This window comes from Salvia miltiorrhiza, chromosome 2 (genome assembly GCF_028751815.1).
Source record: "Salvia miltiorrhiza cultivar Shanhuang (shh) chromosome 2, IMPLAD_Smil_shh, whole genome shotgun sequence".
Taxonomy (NCBI): Eukaryota; Viridiplantae; Streptophyta; class Magnoliopsida; order Lamiales; family Lamiaceae; genus Salvia; species Salvia miltiorrhiza.
This window is the reverse complement of record NC_080388.1, coordinates 73,794,157-73,811,032: the sequence shown is the minus strand read 5'-3', so window position 1 is coordinate 73,811,032 and position 16,876 is coordinate 73,794,157. Positions and strand designations below refer to the sequence as shown.

At 32.8% G+C, this 16,876-nt stretch overlaps 1 protein-coding gene across 5 annotated transcripts; it reads right to left on the bottom strand.

The window, feature by feature from the left end:
- Positions 1–247: 247 nt before the first annotated feature.
- On the bottom strand, positions 248–3,894 carry LOC131009239 (beta-glucuronosyltransferase GlcAT14A-like). Of its 5 annotated transcripts, XM_057936506.1 has the most exons (6): positions 3,623–3,894; positions 3,334–3,471; positions 2,426–3,200; positions 1,227–1,302; positions 1,018–1,133; positions 248–941 (listed from the first exon to the last, which is right to left on the bottom strand). In XM_057936506.1, the coding sequence occupies exons 3-6, from the start codon at positions 3,024–3,026 to the stop codon at positions 424–426; spliced, it is 1,311 nt and encodes a 436-aa protein (XP_057792489.1). In that variant the 5' UTR covers positions 3,027–3,200; positions 3,334–3,471; positions 3,623–3,894; the 3' UTR covers positions 248–423. The 5 variants fall into 5 exon arrangements, with proteins under 5 accessions (XP_057792489.1, XP_057792487.1, XP_057792488.1 ...); XM_057936504.1 differs by having other exon boundaries at positions 3,334–3,894; XM_057936505.1 differs by having other exon boundaries at positions 2,426–3,471.
- Between the last annotated feature and the right edge of the window lie 12,982 nt (positions 3,895–16,876).

Sequence of the window (16,876 nt, the reverse complement as noted above, 5' to 3'; positions counted from 1 at the left end):
CATAATTATACTCTCAAATTTTAAAATAGAACAATTATTAAGGAACAAGAAAAATATTAACATAGGACACTTAATAAAAAACTAAGGGAGTAAGCAATTTTTTTCCTTTACTTTGATGGTACTTATTTTTAGCATCTTTGAATGCTTGAATTACGCTAAAAGGATGCTAAAAACCAGTGCCGAATTCAGTGAAAGCTCGTGTATTTGAACGCAGTTATAAAATGGAAAAGATAAGTAGCACATCATAAGCCCATAAAATCCATTTTTTAAATAAAGGAAAACAAAATTCTACATTGTACAGATTCTATCAACACATCAATGTACATCTTTCATCTTTCATTTGTTAGAGAGAAACCTACTTGCTTAGAAAAATTGCAAACAGCTTCTCATCTCAGTCAATGCCTCTCTCTCTCTCTCTCTCTCTCATCCCTGCTTGAAACACTGGTTGCTCCGAAAATCATCAGACAACAATGTCTTGATGAGCCCTAGCAGCCTCTGAGCACCGGGACCAGGTCTGAAGACAGAATCATCGCCTCGTATCGAGCAAGGGTCGGCCCCGCCTTCGGAGCTCCCTACACACCACGCCCCCGGAGCGAAACGGCTCGTCCGACCGAGCAGCTCCCTGTCGATCTTGTCCAGAACCGGATCATCCCTGTGGAACTTTCTGGCGAAAGGCGAGCTGCTGTTTATCATCTTGTTGAAGTCCCTGATCGTCAGAGACCTCGGATGCTGCTTCGGAGGCGTGTCCCAAGCAATGTAGTGGAGATCGTGGCTTATGGCCGTGTCTTGAAACGCCTCGGTGTTGCAAAGAACCGTGTGGAAATAGCCTTCCGGTGACGACACGAAGTTCGTATAGTACATGAGGATCGTGCGGGGAAGGTTGTCCCACCCCCATATGCAGTACTCCACAAACGACCGCGTTAGAACCACCCAAGCCGACCCTGCAGAAGAAACGAGAAGAATAATACTCAATCCTATATATCTATCTATCTATCTATCTAGGGATGAAAAACGCACCGGTAAACAACTTGAAAGATGTAGGGAGAGAGCGGCGCTGAGTAGTCCACGCAATATCGGATTTTTTAGACAAATACAGACCTGGATCGATTATGATGGGCTTCGCTCTCTGGTTCCTGCAGAAGAGTATGATAACGAAAGGGTCATCTTTTTCGTTGAAACAAACGTTTCACACTATAGCTTTTCTCTCGAGGTGTCTAGATACTTACAGCTTCCAGCCGTAGATCTGTGTATGCTCGATAAAGTTGAGGTTTCGAGACAGGTTCGAGAAAACGTAAAGCATATCTGCACAATGAGTGAATATAGGATCTTACTTCAAGATTATAAAGCCTAAATATCTTCAAAATAAGATTTTCCCAAATAATGACTCAACAATAGTGTCAACTGGAAGACACGGTGCACAACGATGTCCACAAAAATATCGGACTTTATGTTGTTCTCGCTACACAATCTAACAAGCCCCTTATTTCAATACGAAAACCAAAGAAAGCACTCACTGCTTAATAAATTAACTCACCACCAAAAAAATGTGAGAGATTTCGATAATTTCCATCATTTCATGGCCTGATGAAAATGTGACACTCTAGCTATGCCGAAAAATTTGCAACTTGCAAGGTTACAACGTGATATGCAATCAGGAAAGGAACAGTTAACGCAAATATCGTAAATGGTAATAACCAAATACATACTATTTTGAGAAAAGGTAGATGGAGAAAACTCATAGAATAGAGCTTTGCTTCAAATGAACATATCCCTTCTTCACATGCTCAAGACTTTAACCAAAATTGGCTTCCATGTCGTGTCACATTTAGGGAGTAGGTAAAGCAGTAATGAAAAAATGAAAAAATGAAATGCATCACCTCATTCACCTATGTGGAAATGGTCCTAAAATCATAAGCTTCATTCGATTTTTTTTGTTCGCATCTAGAGACAAGTCACAAGTGTTAAGAAAATCCAAAGCTTTCTAAATTCTTACAAACCAATATTCATATATGGCTAAACTTAACCACAATGTCGACTTAAAGAGCAAACAACTGGAATATTCTAAAAGACAGTTCTTTCGATCCAACTATATACGGCTAGACTCGTGCATGATACATGCTCAATACTTTGAAACTTGAATTATGGAGAAATTCAGAAAAGCAAACTACTTCTGAAAATATCTATATTTTTGTAGTGTTGTCGACTTCCAAAGTAAGCCAATTACTACTAAAGCACACAAGCGCATAAACACATATAATAGCAAGTATCCCTTTCGTATACTTCATAATCTCGAGATCAGAAGGCAAACAAGGTCGACCCTTTTCAAAATTTAAATTCTTGTGACCTAGCAGCCTTCAAAAAGTTCAGGGCATAAAGAAAGCAAAAGCATATCACGATGATTAGGCGAATAAGGCAGAGAACTCACCATCTTGAGTCATAAGAGGATAATCAGAAGCACTCAGATTAATAAACCAATCCCAATTCAAGCTCTCCTTCAGCAGAATTGCTATAGCTTGGAGAGTGCAAGCAATCATGGTAGGACCTTTGTACGTCACCAAATTCGACTGAGCCATCACACGCACATTCTCCACAACGCTAAACGTCGGGTCATTCTTCACCGATATTGTCAAATTCAACCTCTCTCTTGGCGGAGCCTCGAGATCCATGTGAAGAATATACTGATTCCTGGGATGATACACGGCCTGCAACGTCCTCAGCATCCTCTGGCTATCCCCTTTCGTTCCTGAAATCAGATAAGCAAGTCTTGGTGGTTCGACTCGAGCAACCTCCATCAATTCTAAAGACTTCCTCAGTTCAGACTCTATGAAATACCCCTCCGACTCCTCAGCATCCTCGAACGACTTGGCATCAAATTGTAACTGATCCCGGCCATATTGAGACAGATATAACCCGAAAATGGTGCCGGTAAATAGAGTGATCGACACAAGCAAATTCACAAAGAATGGCATTTTCCATCTTCTATCACTAAACATCCTTCCTGAATGAGGATTGACATTTTTCCTCATACTCAATTCTTGCTATGCTCTCCACTTTTTTTGAAGGAAAAAAGGAAAGAAAACTACAACTTTTTATTGAATAGTTACAACCTATGTATCTCAAAGCTCTCTTATTTAATGAAAACAGCTTCAAGATTCACAAATCTCCACCGACAAAAGAGTTAGCTTTTCTTCAAGGGCCCCCTTGAAATGCAAAACGGTTGGCAAAATAAGGGTTCTTGAATTACCATAAATCAAGATTACACAAAATGGAAATAAAGTAGAAATATCAAGAAACAAATTATGTTCAAATTTGACTTTATCCAAATGTACTTACCCCCAAAAAAAGTATTCTTCTCTCTCAAAACCAAACCTTCTACCTCTCCCAGCAACAACTTCTCTTAGATCCAATCACCCATAAATAACTAGAAAGACTAAACCGCAGACGCAAAATGGGGTTTCCCCAAGATTCAATCTTTCCCACAAAGAATTCAAAAAACATTTACAACAAATCAAAAATCTTGATATTGCACCAAGCAAGAACCTTTCCCACTTGAAAATCAGCTAAAAGGATGCAAACTATAGGAATAAAAGAATTGTAATGATAAAAAAAAAAAAAATCTTACTATGATGGAGCTGCTATGCTAGAAATGAAGGAAAACATCGCTGCTGCCGTTGTAAGTTTCCGACATGAAAGAGTAAAGTTGGGTGAGAAGAGAGAGAAAGAGCCGTACGGATTGCTTAAGAGATGGGTTTCGAGTTAAATTATTAACAACCACAATTATTAAATTAAGTGGCTTCGATTAATTTTATGCAGCTTCTATAATGGTAAAGTATGACAAAATTAGTGTGGCGATTTGGGTTTTGGGATTTGGAAATTTTAATACTACTAAATTGATATTGACAAAATTCCTGACAAACGTTGATAAACACGGGTGGCTTCGTTTTTCAAATTTTCCTTTGTTTGACTGTTTGCTTTTGCTTTCCCTAATCTATGAAAAGAGAGTTCTCTCAAAAAAAACATACTAAAAAAAAAATCTATGAAACGAGAGTTGTTTTCTTACAAGAAAATTTATATCGCAGCAGTGTATTTTTTTCAAATCAAATTTATTACATGCACTGTTAGTTTTCATCCAGTTAAATTAGTAAATAGTCAAATATCCTTTTTGAGAATTTCTTAAAATATATAATCTACTTTTCTAATTTAAATTATTTTAAAATTTTATTTTATTAAAATAATTTTATTTATTATTTATAAAAATATTATATATTGTTAAAAAATATTAAATATTTTTTTAAATCTGCGTGAAAAGACGAAATAAGACTATTTTGATGAATTAGAGGAATTACGAAGCTACTATTTCCTGGAATTAAAAATGTGAATTATTACTAAATGTTGTTCAACAATGGATAACCATATAATATTAGGTTCACCATAAATATGGCTAGAAGGTGAATTATTACTCAATTATTTGGTAATTCTATTTGAACCCGTATTCTATTTTTTCATCAATTCCATAATCGATACGTAACATATATTTATAGAAAGATTTTATATTTATCTGCAGCTTGGGAAAAAAATCGATATTCCGATGAGCCAAAATGATTTTGGTTTTTTTTATTTTTTTTTATAAACGACGATTTTGCATATTAGTTATCACATTCGGGGAGTTTGGTTCAAGATCGGAAAAAATAAATGACCTTTTCCAAAAAAAAAAAAAAAAGAGGAAAAAATTATTTCAAAATTTTCAATTTGTATATAGCTCAAGTTGTCAAGAAAACATTGATTAAGCAAACAAATTAATAAGTGAATTCAATTTCATTACAAACAAAAGTGATTGAGTGTGTATTTTCTTATATAAAGTTAATTTTATTTTATAAGTATTATTAGTTGAGCTTCATTTTATACTCCCTCCGTCCCCCAAATTAAAACCTTTATTTCTTTTTTTCCTTCATCCTCCCAATATAGACTCATTATATTTCTGGATATTATTACACATATATTTGATAATTTTTTTCTTATTATGAGACTCTTTCTCCATTATCAATTAATACTCTTAATGTGGAACCATTTTTCCATCATCAATATCAATACATTTTATTTATTATTAATACACTCAACGACTTTTTCAACTATAATTTCTATTGAAACATGTGTCAAAAGATTCCAGACATAAATTTGAGGGCTAGAGAGAGGAGTATTTTGTTAGGCGGATTTGGGCTTATAAAATTTCAACCCGATTAATTTTCGGGTCAGCCGCATTAATAAAATTACAAAAGTTCGGTGGATCGGGCCAACCCGAACCATATATTTTTCCAACTCTACTCATCATAGGATCGGCCCAACCCACCTGGTTTACTAGGTTTATTTGTGTGATTCATGAATTATTGCATACAAATAAAATTTATTCAATGCACACCTCAAATAGCAGTGGCAAAGGGATTGCTAGTTCAATTTTAAATAAGATATAGTATTTGAATTACATTAGCCTAATCTTGTCGCTATATTGGGCCTCGTATTGGATCATTAGCGCCATCTAATTGGGCCTTATAACTAATGGACTAATCTTTTAGGGCCTACTGTGTGTGTGTGTTTCTGTTGTGGTTTTGTACACAAATTTCTATATATTTTGTAATTTAACATGATTTTTAAAATATTATAAAAAATTTTGTAAAAAATAATCCTTCGATTTTTTCTTTCGATCATCATCGAGAAATTGACATGTTAAACATAATACTAATTGTGAATATATATATATATATATATATATATATATATATATATATATATATATATTTGAATATAAAATTATATTTTCCCAAAACAGCACATCATGTAATGACAGAATTGTTTGGAAAGGTACCTACAGAAGAGTCAAATCAATTGTTTAAAACTTTAAATATAGTTCATAAATTTATTGTGATGGAGTTTTTCTTGGGCCCAAAATAAATAAAGTGGTACATTGTGATGGAGTATGCTTTAATATTACAGCTAAGCTATCTTGAAAAGTGCATAGTATAATAATAATAATAATAACCCAATGATGGGCCCATATATTATTTTTATAAGAAATCAACAACATTTCTAATATTATATTCAACCTTTATAGGTTAAGAAATATTACAACCTTTTTGAACCATTCCAGATTTTCTCATATATGTTGCAAATAGAAATTTGAAGGAAATTTAGTTACTGCATCCGTACATAAAGTTTGTATGTTTACTATTTTCACTGTCCATAAAATTAAAATTAGGAGTATGTGATATTTTCTTTAGAAATTAGCCCTTATATTTTAAATTTCATTCACTCTAAATATTTATAAAATATCCAACTATTTAATACATCAATTTTGGTGGGGTCTCTTCCTCCACACAATTTTAATGAACCATCTTCTACACTTTATGCACATCTTCCACTTATTTATTAAAATTCGTGACCTCCACTCCTTCAAAATATTATGATCTGGCACATGCACACGTAACATTATACTAAGTTTTTTTAGTATTGTACATATAACATTGACATAATGCCTTAATTGAAATATTGCAGGAAATTGATTGCATTCTGATTTTACTATCAATTGATATTTTGATCAAATTTATTATTTACATGACTAGTCGAATAAATGATGTTGTTTATCACGTCAATTATTCGACTAATCACGTCAATAATGAATTTAGTTGAAATCTTAATTGATATTAAAATCAAATTAAATTAATAATTTAATAATTATCATACTGCACTTTGAAGTTTGTACATAAAATCAAAAATAGGATGCAAATTCAATAATTTATAAGCAATTCCCTTATAATTATAATTAATTTAGACATATATAATTGAACACCCACTTAATTAATTAAATGACTGGCCCCATGTTTTCAGTTTTCTTTTCTTGTTATCTAATTCAAAACTCCCATGTTTTCATTTTTCTTTCTTCTTATCTCAAAATAGTTGCGGTAAAATGTTTGCCGACTTCAACAATTTCTCCTACACTAATTTACTATAAATTAATTGTTAAAAAGTTTACGAATTTTGATCAGATTTTTTTTCAATATATCTTATAAATTATTGCAATAATAACACCTATTTTTCAGCTTATACTAAAATAAAAACACTTATATATCACTTAAGGAAACGTTCTATGAGTATTGAAGGTGAAATAACGTCGTTTAATGTATTAATATGTATATTTTGCTAAAAAATTGTGTTATTATTGCAACAATTTATAAAACGAGTTGAAAATCAATATAATTCAAATCCGTGATTTTTTTGTAGCATTAACTCTAATTTAATTAATCAAATTAAATTAGATGAACATGAACCGATCAAGATAAAGCAGCACTTAATTAGTCACGTTTTATGATATGCAATCACCGTCTCTTGATGAGTTTTGTGATATTTTCATATTGATTATTTATTAATTATTTTGAACTATTTTTTAGTAAGTGTGCTATTTTAATATTTGTATTGTTCCCTAATAAGTGTTCCATTTCAAATGTTAAGAGTAATTAATTATGACATTCTTCCTATTTTAAATATATTTATTTTAATAACTAATAAAATTACAAATATAAATTTCTTATTTTTATTGATATATGTATTTTGACGATTGGAGACACTTAATAGAAAAACGGAGTGAATAATATGTTGCCGACATCACACATTTCAATGCTCTTGAAATATTTGAAGGACATTAAATGTAAAGTAATTTAATGGAAATATTGTACTATGTAGTAGCATTTTACAAAAACCTTAGGATTAGTAATGGCAAATAACTAAGACAATAAATGAAAATAATTGTCGATGGAAAAATTGGTTTGACAATTGACATATCATATAATTAGTAAATGATATCACAACTTAAATTAGAAGAAGCAAATCCAAAATGAAAAATACCATTATTGGACAGACAATTTGAGTCAAGACAGATCTTGAAAACGTTACATAACTTACATGTCTCCCAATCGAATTCACTGTAATATTAATCATGTGTTTAGTTTTAGCGATAACACATCCCTCCATTTTTCAATGATGTGTTTTCACATGTCAAATTACACATGCTAATAATATATATATATATATATATATATAGGGAGAGGTTCAAATAAGAACCACTAATAAAATAAGAACAGAGAATCATTTTAAGTCATTCGATCATCAAGATCTACGGTGGATGCATCATCTTGGTGGATGGATGCAGATGCTGGGTTTGAATCCTGAAGGGAGCAAAAAAATTATTTTTTTTAGATGCATTAAATTTAATAGCGGATGTATTAATTTGTATAGCAGATGCAGTAATTTTATTGGTTCTTATATTCTCACGATAATTGTGGTTCTCACTATAACCGCACCCTATATATATATATATATATATATATATATATATTCGTAAGCTTATTAATTATAATAATAAATACACATGTATAACTAATTACTACTCCCTCAGTCCCTAACAATTGTGGACCAAAAGAGATGACACAGGTTTTAAGAAAATGTGTGGTAGTTATTTTTCCTGATTAAGTAGAGATTGAGTCTCACGCTTTTTGTAAATAGTGAGAGGAAAAGTTTGTGGGTCATTTCCAAATAAGAAAATATCACAATTTTCAGGAACGTTCCAATATAGTAATAAATACCACAAGTTTGTGGGTCATTTTCAAATAAGAAAATGTCACAAGTATTCTAGCAAATACTTCATCCCTCTTATAAAAATAGTCATAATTTTTCTTTTTGGGTGTCCATAAAAAATAATCCTATTTTATTTATGAACGCTACCCCACAATAGATCACCCTTCATATATTAACTTATTTACCAAGTCTACCACACGGCGTCTTTTTACCCTCAACTAAACGACGTCGTTTTGATTCACCGCCGGTGACGCCATGTCACTTTTCAGGTCACTTAAAAATGTCTTGTCAGCACTCGATTTGGGGATTTTTGAAAACCATGGAAAAATTGTTCAACCCCTTAAATTCAGGGAATTTTTTATTAGAAAAAAAAAATCATGGAAAATTTGTAAATCAAAGTTCATGATTTTCGCGTAATTAACCCTTTTATTTATCCTTATTTTTTTGCAATTTTGTGGAATCATAAAAAAGAAACCCTAATGATTTTAGCCTTATATAAAACCTTTTTCTAAAAAAACCTTACATCGAATCACTTTGCTTTTCACCATTTGATCTTCTATTCGTGTCTACACTGAATAATTTTAATTTAACGTAACTTTCAAGCACAAGAAGACATCTATGTCAAAATCAAGATAGAAATTGGGCCTTCTTTATATGTATGTATGAATGATTTTTTTAAATTTCACAACAATCACTATCACTTTTTACAAAATGGTCCAAAAGTTTAAATAGTTTTGTAATTTTATGCACAAATTGACAAAGTGGAAGATTATGCTGCCTTCAATTTAATGCAGAGGTTGACAAAGTGTAAGATTTCGTTGCCCTTATCGATGAAGTGATGAGCGATGAGTGAGTTCTAAACAAAAAATTCATCCTCATATATAATTCAAAATTGTTAGGGTCAAGATTTAAACTTATGAAATATAGGATCATAATATAAAATATAATTTTGAGACTATGATGGGTTTATATGTAATTATATATACCAATTCTACAATCTCCTTCATCGTGATTAGAGGTGGCAAAATCAGCCAGGTCTAATAAGTCGATCCAAAGTGCTCGAGTTAGGGTTGGGTTGAGCTTGAAAAATAAAGGGTAATTTTATTCATAATCTCCTACTTAATAAAGATACTATTTTTTTTTTTTTTACCAATTTACCATTTTTACAAAAGAACTTTGGGTATTCGGGCTAAGCCTCGATTTTGTTAATGATTTATATAAAACCTTCCATTCCTTAAGAGCTTGCATTATTTTTGGTGGCCTGAATTTTAATAAATGATAGGTGAGTGTATTATGAGTGGAAAAAAAAAAAAAACCTTTCTCCACTCAACTAATAAAAAATTCACTTCTTTCTTAAAACCCGTGTTTTTTCATGTAGGCCTTGAATTCAAGGACGGAGGGAGTAAGAAACTTGTGGCGGATCATGTGTGGTAAAATTGTGAATAAGTTCAGGATGTAGAAGTAAAAAATAAGAGTTTGTGGTGGGGTACTGTCAAAAAAATGAAAATGCACATTTTTGTGGGACGTACCAAAATGATAAAAATGTACGCTCTTAAAGGACAAATGGAGTACTTTCACTTGAATTGTGTATAATAATTGGCTTATTGTGTAATGGTTAACCTATTAGTCTAATTATTAAGAGTGTGTTCTCTTTGGTTGATAAATTTATCATAGAAAATGATGGATAATAAAAATTTCTCCCTTATTTGATCCCCCCTTATTTTCTAGCAAAGAGAATTCTGCCATTTCTTATTAATTCTTTCACTACAAATAGGAACAATATTATCCCTTTATTTTTGTTGTAATAATATTATTCATCTTTGAAGTGAATGTGGGATGAGAAATGGTGAAATTCTGTTTTATAGAAAATAAGGGGAAAAATTCAAAAGATTTGAAGGGGTAAATTTTTGTTATTATTATTTTTCACGATAAATTTATCAATCAAAGAGAATACATCCTGAAAGGTCATGAAGTATTCAAATATGTATTTATTGATGCTTGATACTGTATATTTTATGTGATTATTGTCTTATTAGGTACTCCCTCCGTCCACGAAATGAGTACTCATATTTCTTTTTTCGTCCGTCCACGAAATGAGTACCCATTCCTCTTTTTGGCAAGTGTACCCCACACAACCCTTTAATTAATACTCTCAAAAAGTGGGACCCTTAAACTATTCACACTACACTCCATACATTTCTTAAAACCTGTGCCGTCCACAAATGGGTACTCATTTCGTGGACGGAGGGAGTATTTAATAGTGAGCTTATTTCTTATACTATTTATTTGTGCATGTGTTTATCTCTCGAGTTGATATATCTTTCATGTATTGCTTTCTTATGTATTTAGTAGTGTTTAATACTATTATGAACAATGCTTTTTAATTTTCTTTGCGAAAACTGAGAAATAAAATTCTTGGATTGTCTATTTGTAGGACCTAACTTATTGGTTATTTAAATACTTTTGTATATTTTGTTTCAGATTTCAATCATCGTTGATTTTTCTTTGTTTTTTTGTAAATTAAAAGAACCTTTCAAATCATTAATACAAATAAAAGAGCTAACAAATATGCAAGAATTCCCTTTAATTTTAGGGACCGGTTCAGTTGCATATCAATTTTAAATTATTAGGATATATACCCTTAACAATATTTTAATGCATATAAAACGACTAAATATATTAATTAAATAAAAGCTCCAAATTGAGTCCGTATTTACCAAGCGGTAAGAGATTAATGCCTAAGACCGAAGGTCTTGGGTTTGAGTCCCCTGTGGCTCGATCTTTTAATTTCTTTGTTTAATATTGTAAATTTATATTAAAAAAAAGCTCCAAATTGATTTTTGGCTAATTAAAACCTGAGAAAAAATTATTATATTCATTCCCTTCATATATACTCCCTCTTTGTTTAATATTGTAAAATTTATCAAAAAAAGGCTTCAAATTGATTTTTGGCTAATTAAAACCTGAGAAAAAATTATTTAATTCATTCCCTTCATATATACTTCATTTGTCCCACGAATCTTGACACGTATTCCTTTTTGGGTCGTCCCACGAATCTTGACACATTTCCAAATAAGATAATAATTAGTCCAAAAATAAGGGTCTTAATTGTATTCTCTCTCCTACTTTATCACTTTTATATATACTTTATTATCTACACACTTAAAACGCTAATTTACAACTCTTTAATTTTCGTGCCGAAACCAAACGTGTCAAGATTCGTGGGACGGAGGAAGTATTGCATAAAGATCAAATTTGCTTTGAGGTATAAGGAAGGGATAAAGCTACATTTACCATCTTATACCTCTTTGCTTTGGTGTATGAAAAAATTCGGGCATATTGTATAATTTTTCGGACAGCTCCTTATCCATTGGAAAAAGGATAAATTTATACCTAAGAAAAGAGTGGTATAATTTTATACCGCCTTATAAGGAGTGGATAAATATATTATCCTTCAAACCAAACAAGATATAAAATATATGGTCCTCACTTTAAGCGTGATAAATATATACCTCATTATATTATCCCTACATTTAGAAGGATAAAAAGCAAACACACCCTTTATGTTTTACATTGGTATTTTTTATTTCTTCATTTCAATTATAATACATAAAGAATTGTTATTAACATCATTAATTTTACAAATTACATAAAGATCAAAGCTCGAGTTTTGTTCTTTTTCCCGTTAACTTTAAATAATAAGAAAAAAGGAACAAATAAAGTTTTGATTTGATGTAATTTATAAATTCAATTATGCTAATAATAATTTATTGTATATTAGAATTAAAATAAAGGTATAAAATAAAAAGGGGAAATACTAAAAGTGATACATATCAATATACATGAATTGAGTAATTTGCCTTTATGTATATATAGGGAAAAGATCAAATGAGAATGAATCTATAATATTACATTTTCAAGTTTTATGGCTAATATTTATTTAGAGGAAGTGAATTTTTACCAGATGGGTTCCAATTCTGGAGCGAGCAGAAATTTTTTCAATTGATTGAATTCCGTTATGCAGTCATTATAAGCAGTTTAAGCAACACTATATACTAACTTATGCATTATTCTTATTTATTACGAAAGCTGGCATTCTTAGAGAGAGAGAGAGAGACTGAGAAATCATTGAGCACCCAAAAATAAATATAAAATGACATGCATCGTATGGACCAAAATACTAGTATAATTAAAACTATATAAAAACCATCATCTTTTTATTTATTTGTGCAAATGATATATTTATTTAAATAGGAATTCTGGACAAAATATATTCGTCTTTTTAGCTGAACAAAAAAGCTATTCCTATCAAAGTCTTAGAAGATACTCGTGCAGGTCATGAGGAAAAGGAAACCCACCCAAATAGCTACTTCTTTTTCATTTTAGTTTGAACAAAATAAAAAATTCCTCTTTTATGTTTAAAATGGGACTTTTTTGTGTGTGTTTTGTGTGTGGTTATTAGTTTTCTGTATAATTAATTAAAGACCCACAAGTAAAATGGGAGCACATACGTAAAGGAACCAAAATAAATGGGTCCATTTATATTTTGTTGTTATTATTCATACTTCAATGGTGTTTGGTGATTCACAAGCTTGGCTTGATTGTTACTTTACAAATTATATTTTTATATAGTTTTAATTATACTAGTATTTTCGTCCATACGATGCATGTCATACAAAAGTAGGAATTCCTATTTATTTTCATTATTCATTTAATAATTTGAGTTACAATTTTCGAAGAACTTAAGAGAATTTTCATTAATTTTTCAGCATTTAGAAAAACATTTCTGTTGTTTGTAGGCATGACCAAAGCTTGACTTGAACTATTAAGACTGGTGATCGATTCGTAGGATTAGATAAGATTAATAATGTAATATTATGTACAATTGGATAGATAACACTTGGTATTTAATTAATTTTAAGATAATGCCACGTCTGATTAGTCATAGCTTATGATTAGTGGCAAAAATAATATTGAGTCCATTTAATAATCTCAAAACAATTCAATCTCGAGCAACCGAATGCTCCTAAATAAATAATAAAAATAAATACATGCTATATTGGCCAATGAATCATATGAGGAGTTGAGCCACACCTCATAGGCAGTGTATTGATTAAGGGGGTGTTTGGTTATTTTAAAGAGCTTATAAATTCTCGAAGTTTATATGATGTTTCAATAACTTATAAGATATAGTTTCATAAGAGCTTATAAGTTGTCAGAGTGTTTGGATAATTGAACTTATAAACTATAGAGATAACTTTTAGTTAGAGAGATGATAAAAATAAAAAATTATAATTGAATTATTTTTGTAAAATGAGTGTTGCTTATAAAATAATGAGAAAAATAAATTGGGTCGGATGAATAAATTTTTTAGGAACTTATAAATTATTAGAACTTATTTTAAGAACTTATAATTAAGCTCTTTAGAAACTTATTTTGTCAAATATTTTGAAGAAGTTTGCAACCTTCTAAATAGCTATAAACTATTTTAAGGAATTTATATAAGCTTAGCCAAACACCCTCTATAGGAATCCACGCAATTCACTACAAAAAAAGCGCTGATTACCGACGGCTAAATGCCGTCGGTAAAAAAAGACGGCCGCCGGTAAATAGTGTTACCGGCGGCGATAACGGCGGCAATCTCCCGCCGCTAAACGGTTCGTCGGCAACGACAATAACGGCGGCGAACATCCGCCGTCGGCAGTTAACGGCGGCGCTGCCGCCGGAATTGTCGCCGTTAAACGGCGGAGCCTAGCCGGAGAAATAGCGGCGGCAGACACCGCCGCTAGTTACCGAGGGCTATCTTGCCGTCGGTAGAGAGCCACCGGACTCCGGCTGACCTGGCCGGAAAACTACCGACGGCGATTACCGTCGCTAACTAGCGGCGGCGAATCGCCGTCGGTAAAAATCTACCGCCGGCCGGTGGTTTCACGCCGGAGGATGGCCGGGTATTTACCGAGGGGAAATTGCCGTCGGTAGTTACCGACGGCGTTTTGCCCACGGTAATATTTTTTATTTTATTTTTTTATTTTATTTTATTTTATTTTATTTTATTTATTTATTTATTTATTTATTTATTTATTTATTTATTTATTTATTTATTTATTTTATTGTATATTGTATATCCACAATTTATTTCCGTATTTATACGGTATTGCATACTTTAGACGAACTTCCCAGTCGGCGACCCGACTTCCCAGTGGGTCACCCATCTTGCTTGTGCTATGTGTCAAGCACGCTTAACTTTGAAATTCTTTTCGAGTGATCACCAGTACAGAACACTCGTATTATTGATATATCTACATCTATTAATTCATTTAAATGCTATATACTCACTCATATAATTATAATCTTTGAATATGTGGAGATAATACCTTAAATATGTTGTTAATTAGTGAGCGAGTTCGTTTCGGTCCTTATTTTTATCGTCGGTAAAATATTTAATTAATATTTAATAATTAATTAATTAATTAATTAATTAATTAATTTTTTTTTTTTTTTTTTTTTTAACATGAATACACCAAAAGTGTTTTAATTTGGTTATTATAATGTGATTTGAATTTATTTGTTTATGTTAAATGCAATCATCATCATCATTGCCATAAATATATAAAACATTTATAGTTTTAATAATTAAAGCACTTGAAATATATAGTTCAATAAAACATAAATTTGAAAAGAAAGTGCAAATGTAATTTTGTTTGAAAACATAAACATAAGTCTAAGCATCATCATCATCATCATCATCGGCATCAGGGTGTGGAGGTGGCGGAGCATTATACATCCTCATAAACGCCTCCAATTGAGCCACGCGGTCCTGCATCTGTTGGCGTTCTGCTTGCTCTGCCGCCATGCGCTCCTCTATCTGTTGGCGTTGTGCTTGCTCTGCCGCCAATCGCTCCTCCAGCGTGGAGATCCGTGTCTCATAAAGCTGCTGAGACACCGCAGAAGTGCCCGTGCTGCGGATAGACCCCCTACTAGCCTGACTCTGCCCGGCACTCCCGACGCCGTAGATCCGTGACCTATCAATTTGCACCACCTCCAAATACACCTCGTCTAGCCGCTCCTGTCGTCCTGTGGCAGCGGCCAGTCGATGAACCTCGGCCTAATACATACATAACAATGCATAACCTTCGGTAACCTTCACGAAGCCTAACCCCTCGATTTGATTCAAGATTTGTATTCCTGATCTTTGTTCTGGTGGACCAACATTGCATGTCTTATTCCTCAAGAATGAAGTTTTGTTTCTCCTAAACACATGGTTAGGAGGTAAGAACTTCCGATGATTATCAAACCACGATTGTTTTCCACTCATCGGCAAAGTGAATGCTTCTGTATTCTCCATGCAATGTGGACATGCCAATTTCCCAGCTGTACCCCACCCAGACAACATAGCGTACGCTGGAAAATCACTGATAGTCCATATCAGAGCTGCTCGCATCTGGAAATTTTGCTTCAACGATATGTCGTAAGTGTTCACACCAACCTCCCACAGAGATTTTAACTCGTGTATCAATGGCTGTAAGAATACGTCCAACTTCATCTTTGGGTTTGATGGGCCAGGCACGAGGACTGTGAGGAACATGAATTGTTCTTTCATGCACAACCACGGAGGCAGGTTATACGGCGTGACAATAACTGGCCAAGAAGAATATTGACGCCCTGATTGTGCAAATGGGGCAAAACCATCTGTAGAGAGGCCCAATCTCACATTTCTGATCTCATCGGCGAATCCAGGAAAGACTGAATTCAAATGTTTCCATGCCGGAGAGTCGGCCGGGTGGCGCATTATCCCATCGTCTGTGGAGGTCGCATGCCACCGCATATGTTCAGCAGTTGCAGGAGATGCAAACAATCTCTGCAATCGGGGCGTCAAGGGAAAATAGTGCATCTGTTTAGCGGGCACTTGTTTCTTTCTGCGACTCCCAGATGCACGCAAGCTGTCCTTATATCGTGATTGGTCACAGAACATACAACTATGTAGCTCACTAGTTTCCCCCCAATACAACATGCAGTTATTAACACAGCAATCGATCTTCTCTACTGGCAAACCCAAACCACGTAGATTTCTTTTCGTACTATAGAAGTCTTCTGGACAGTTGTTACCCTCTGGTAAAGCAGCTTTCATCATCGAAGACATCTGATTGTAAGTCCTCTCTGACATGTGGCTTTCAGTCTTTATGCTCATGAATTGAGTCATCCAACTTAATTGTGAGTACGTGTCACATCCTGCGTACAATGGAGTATCCGCTGC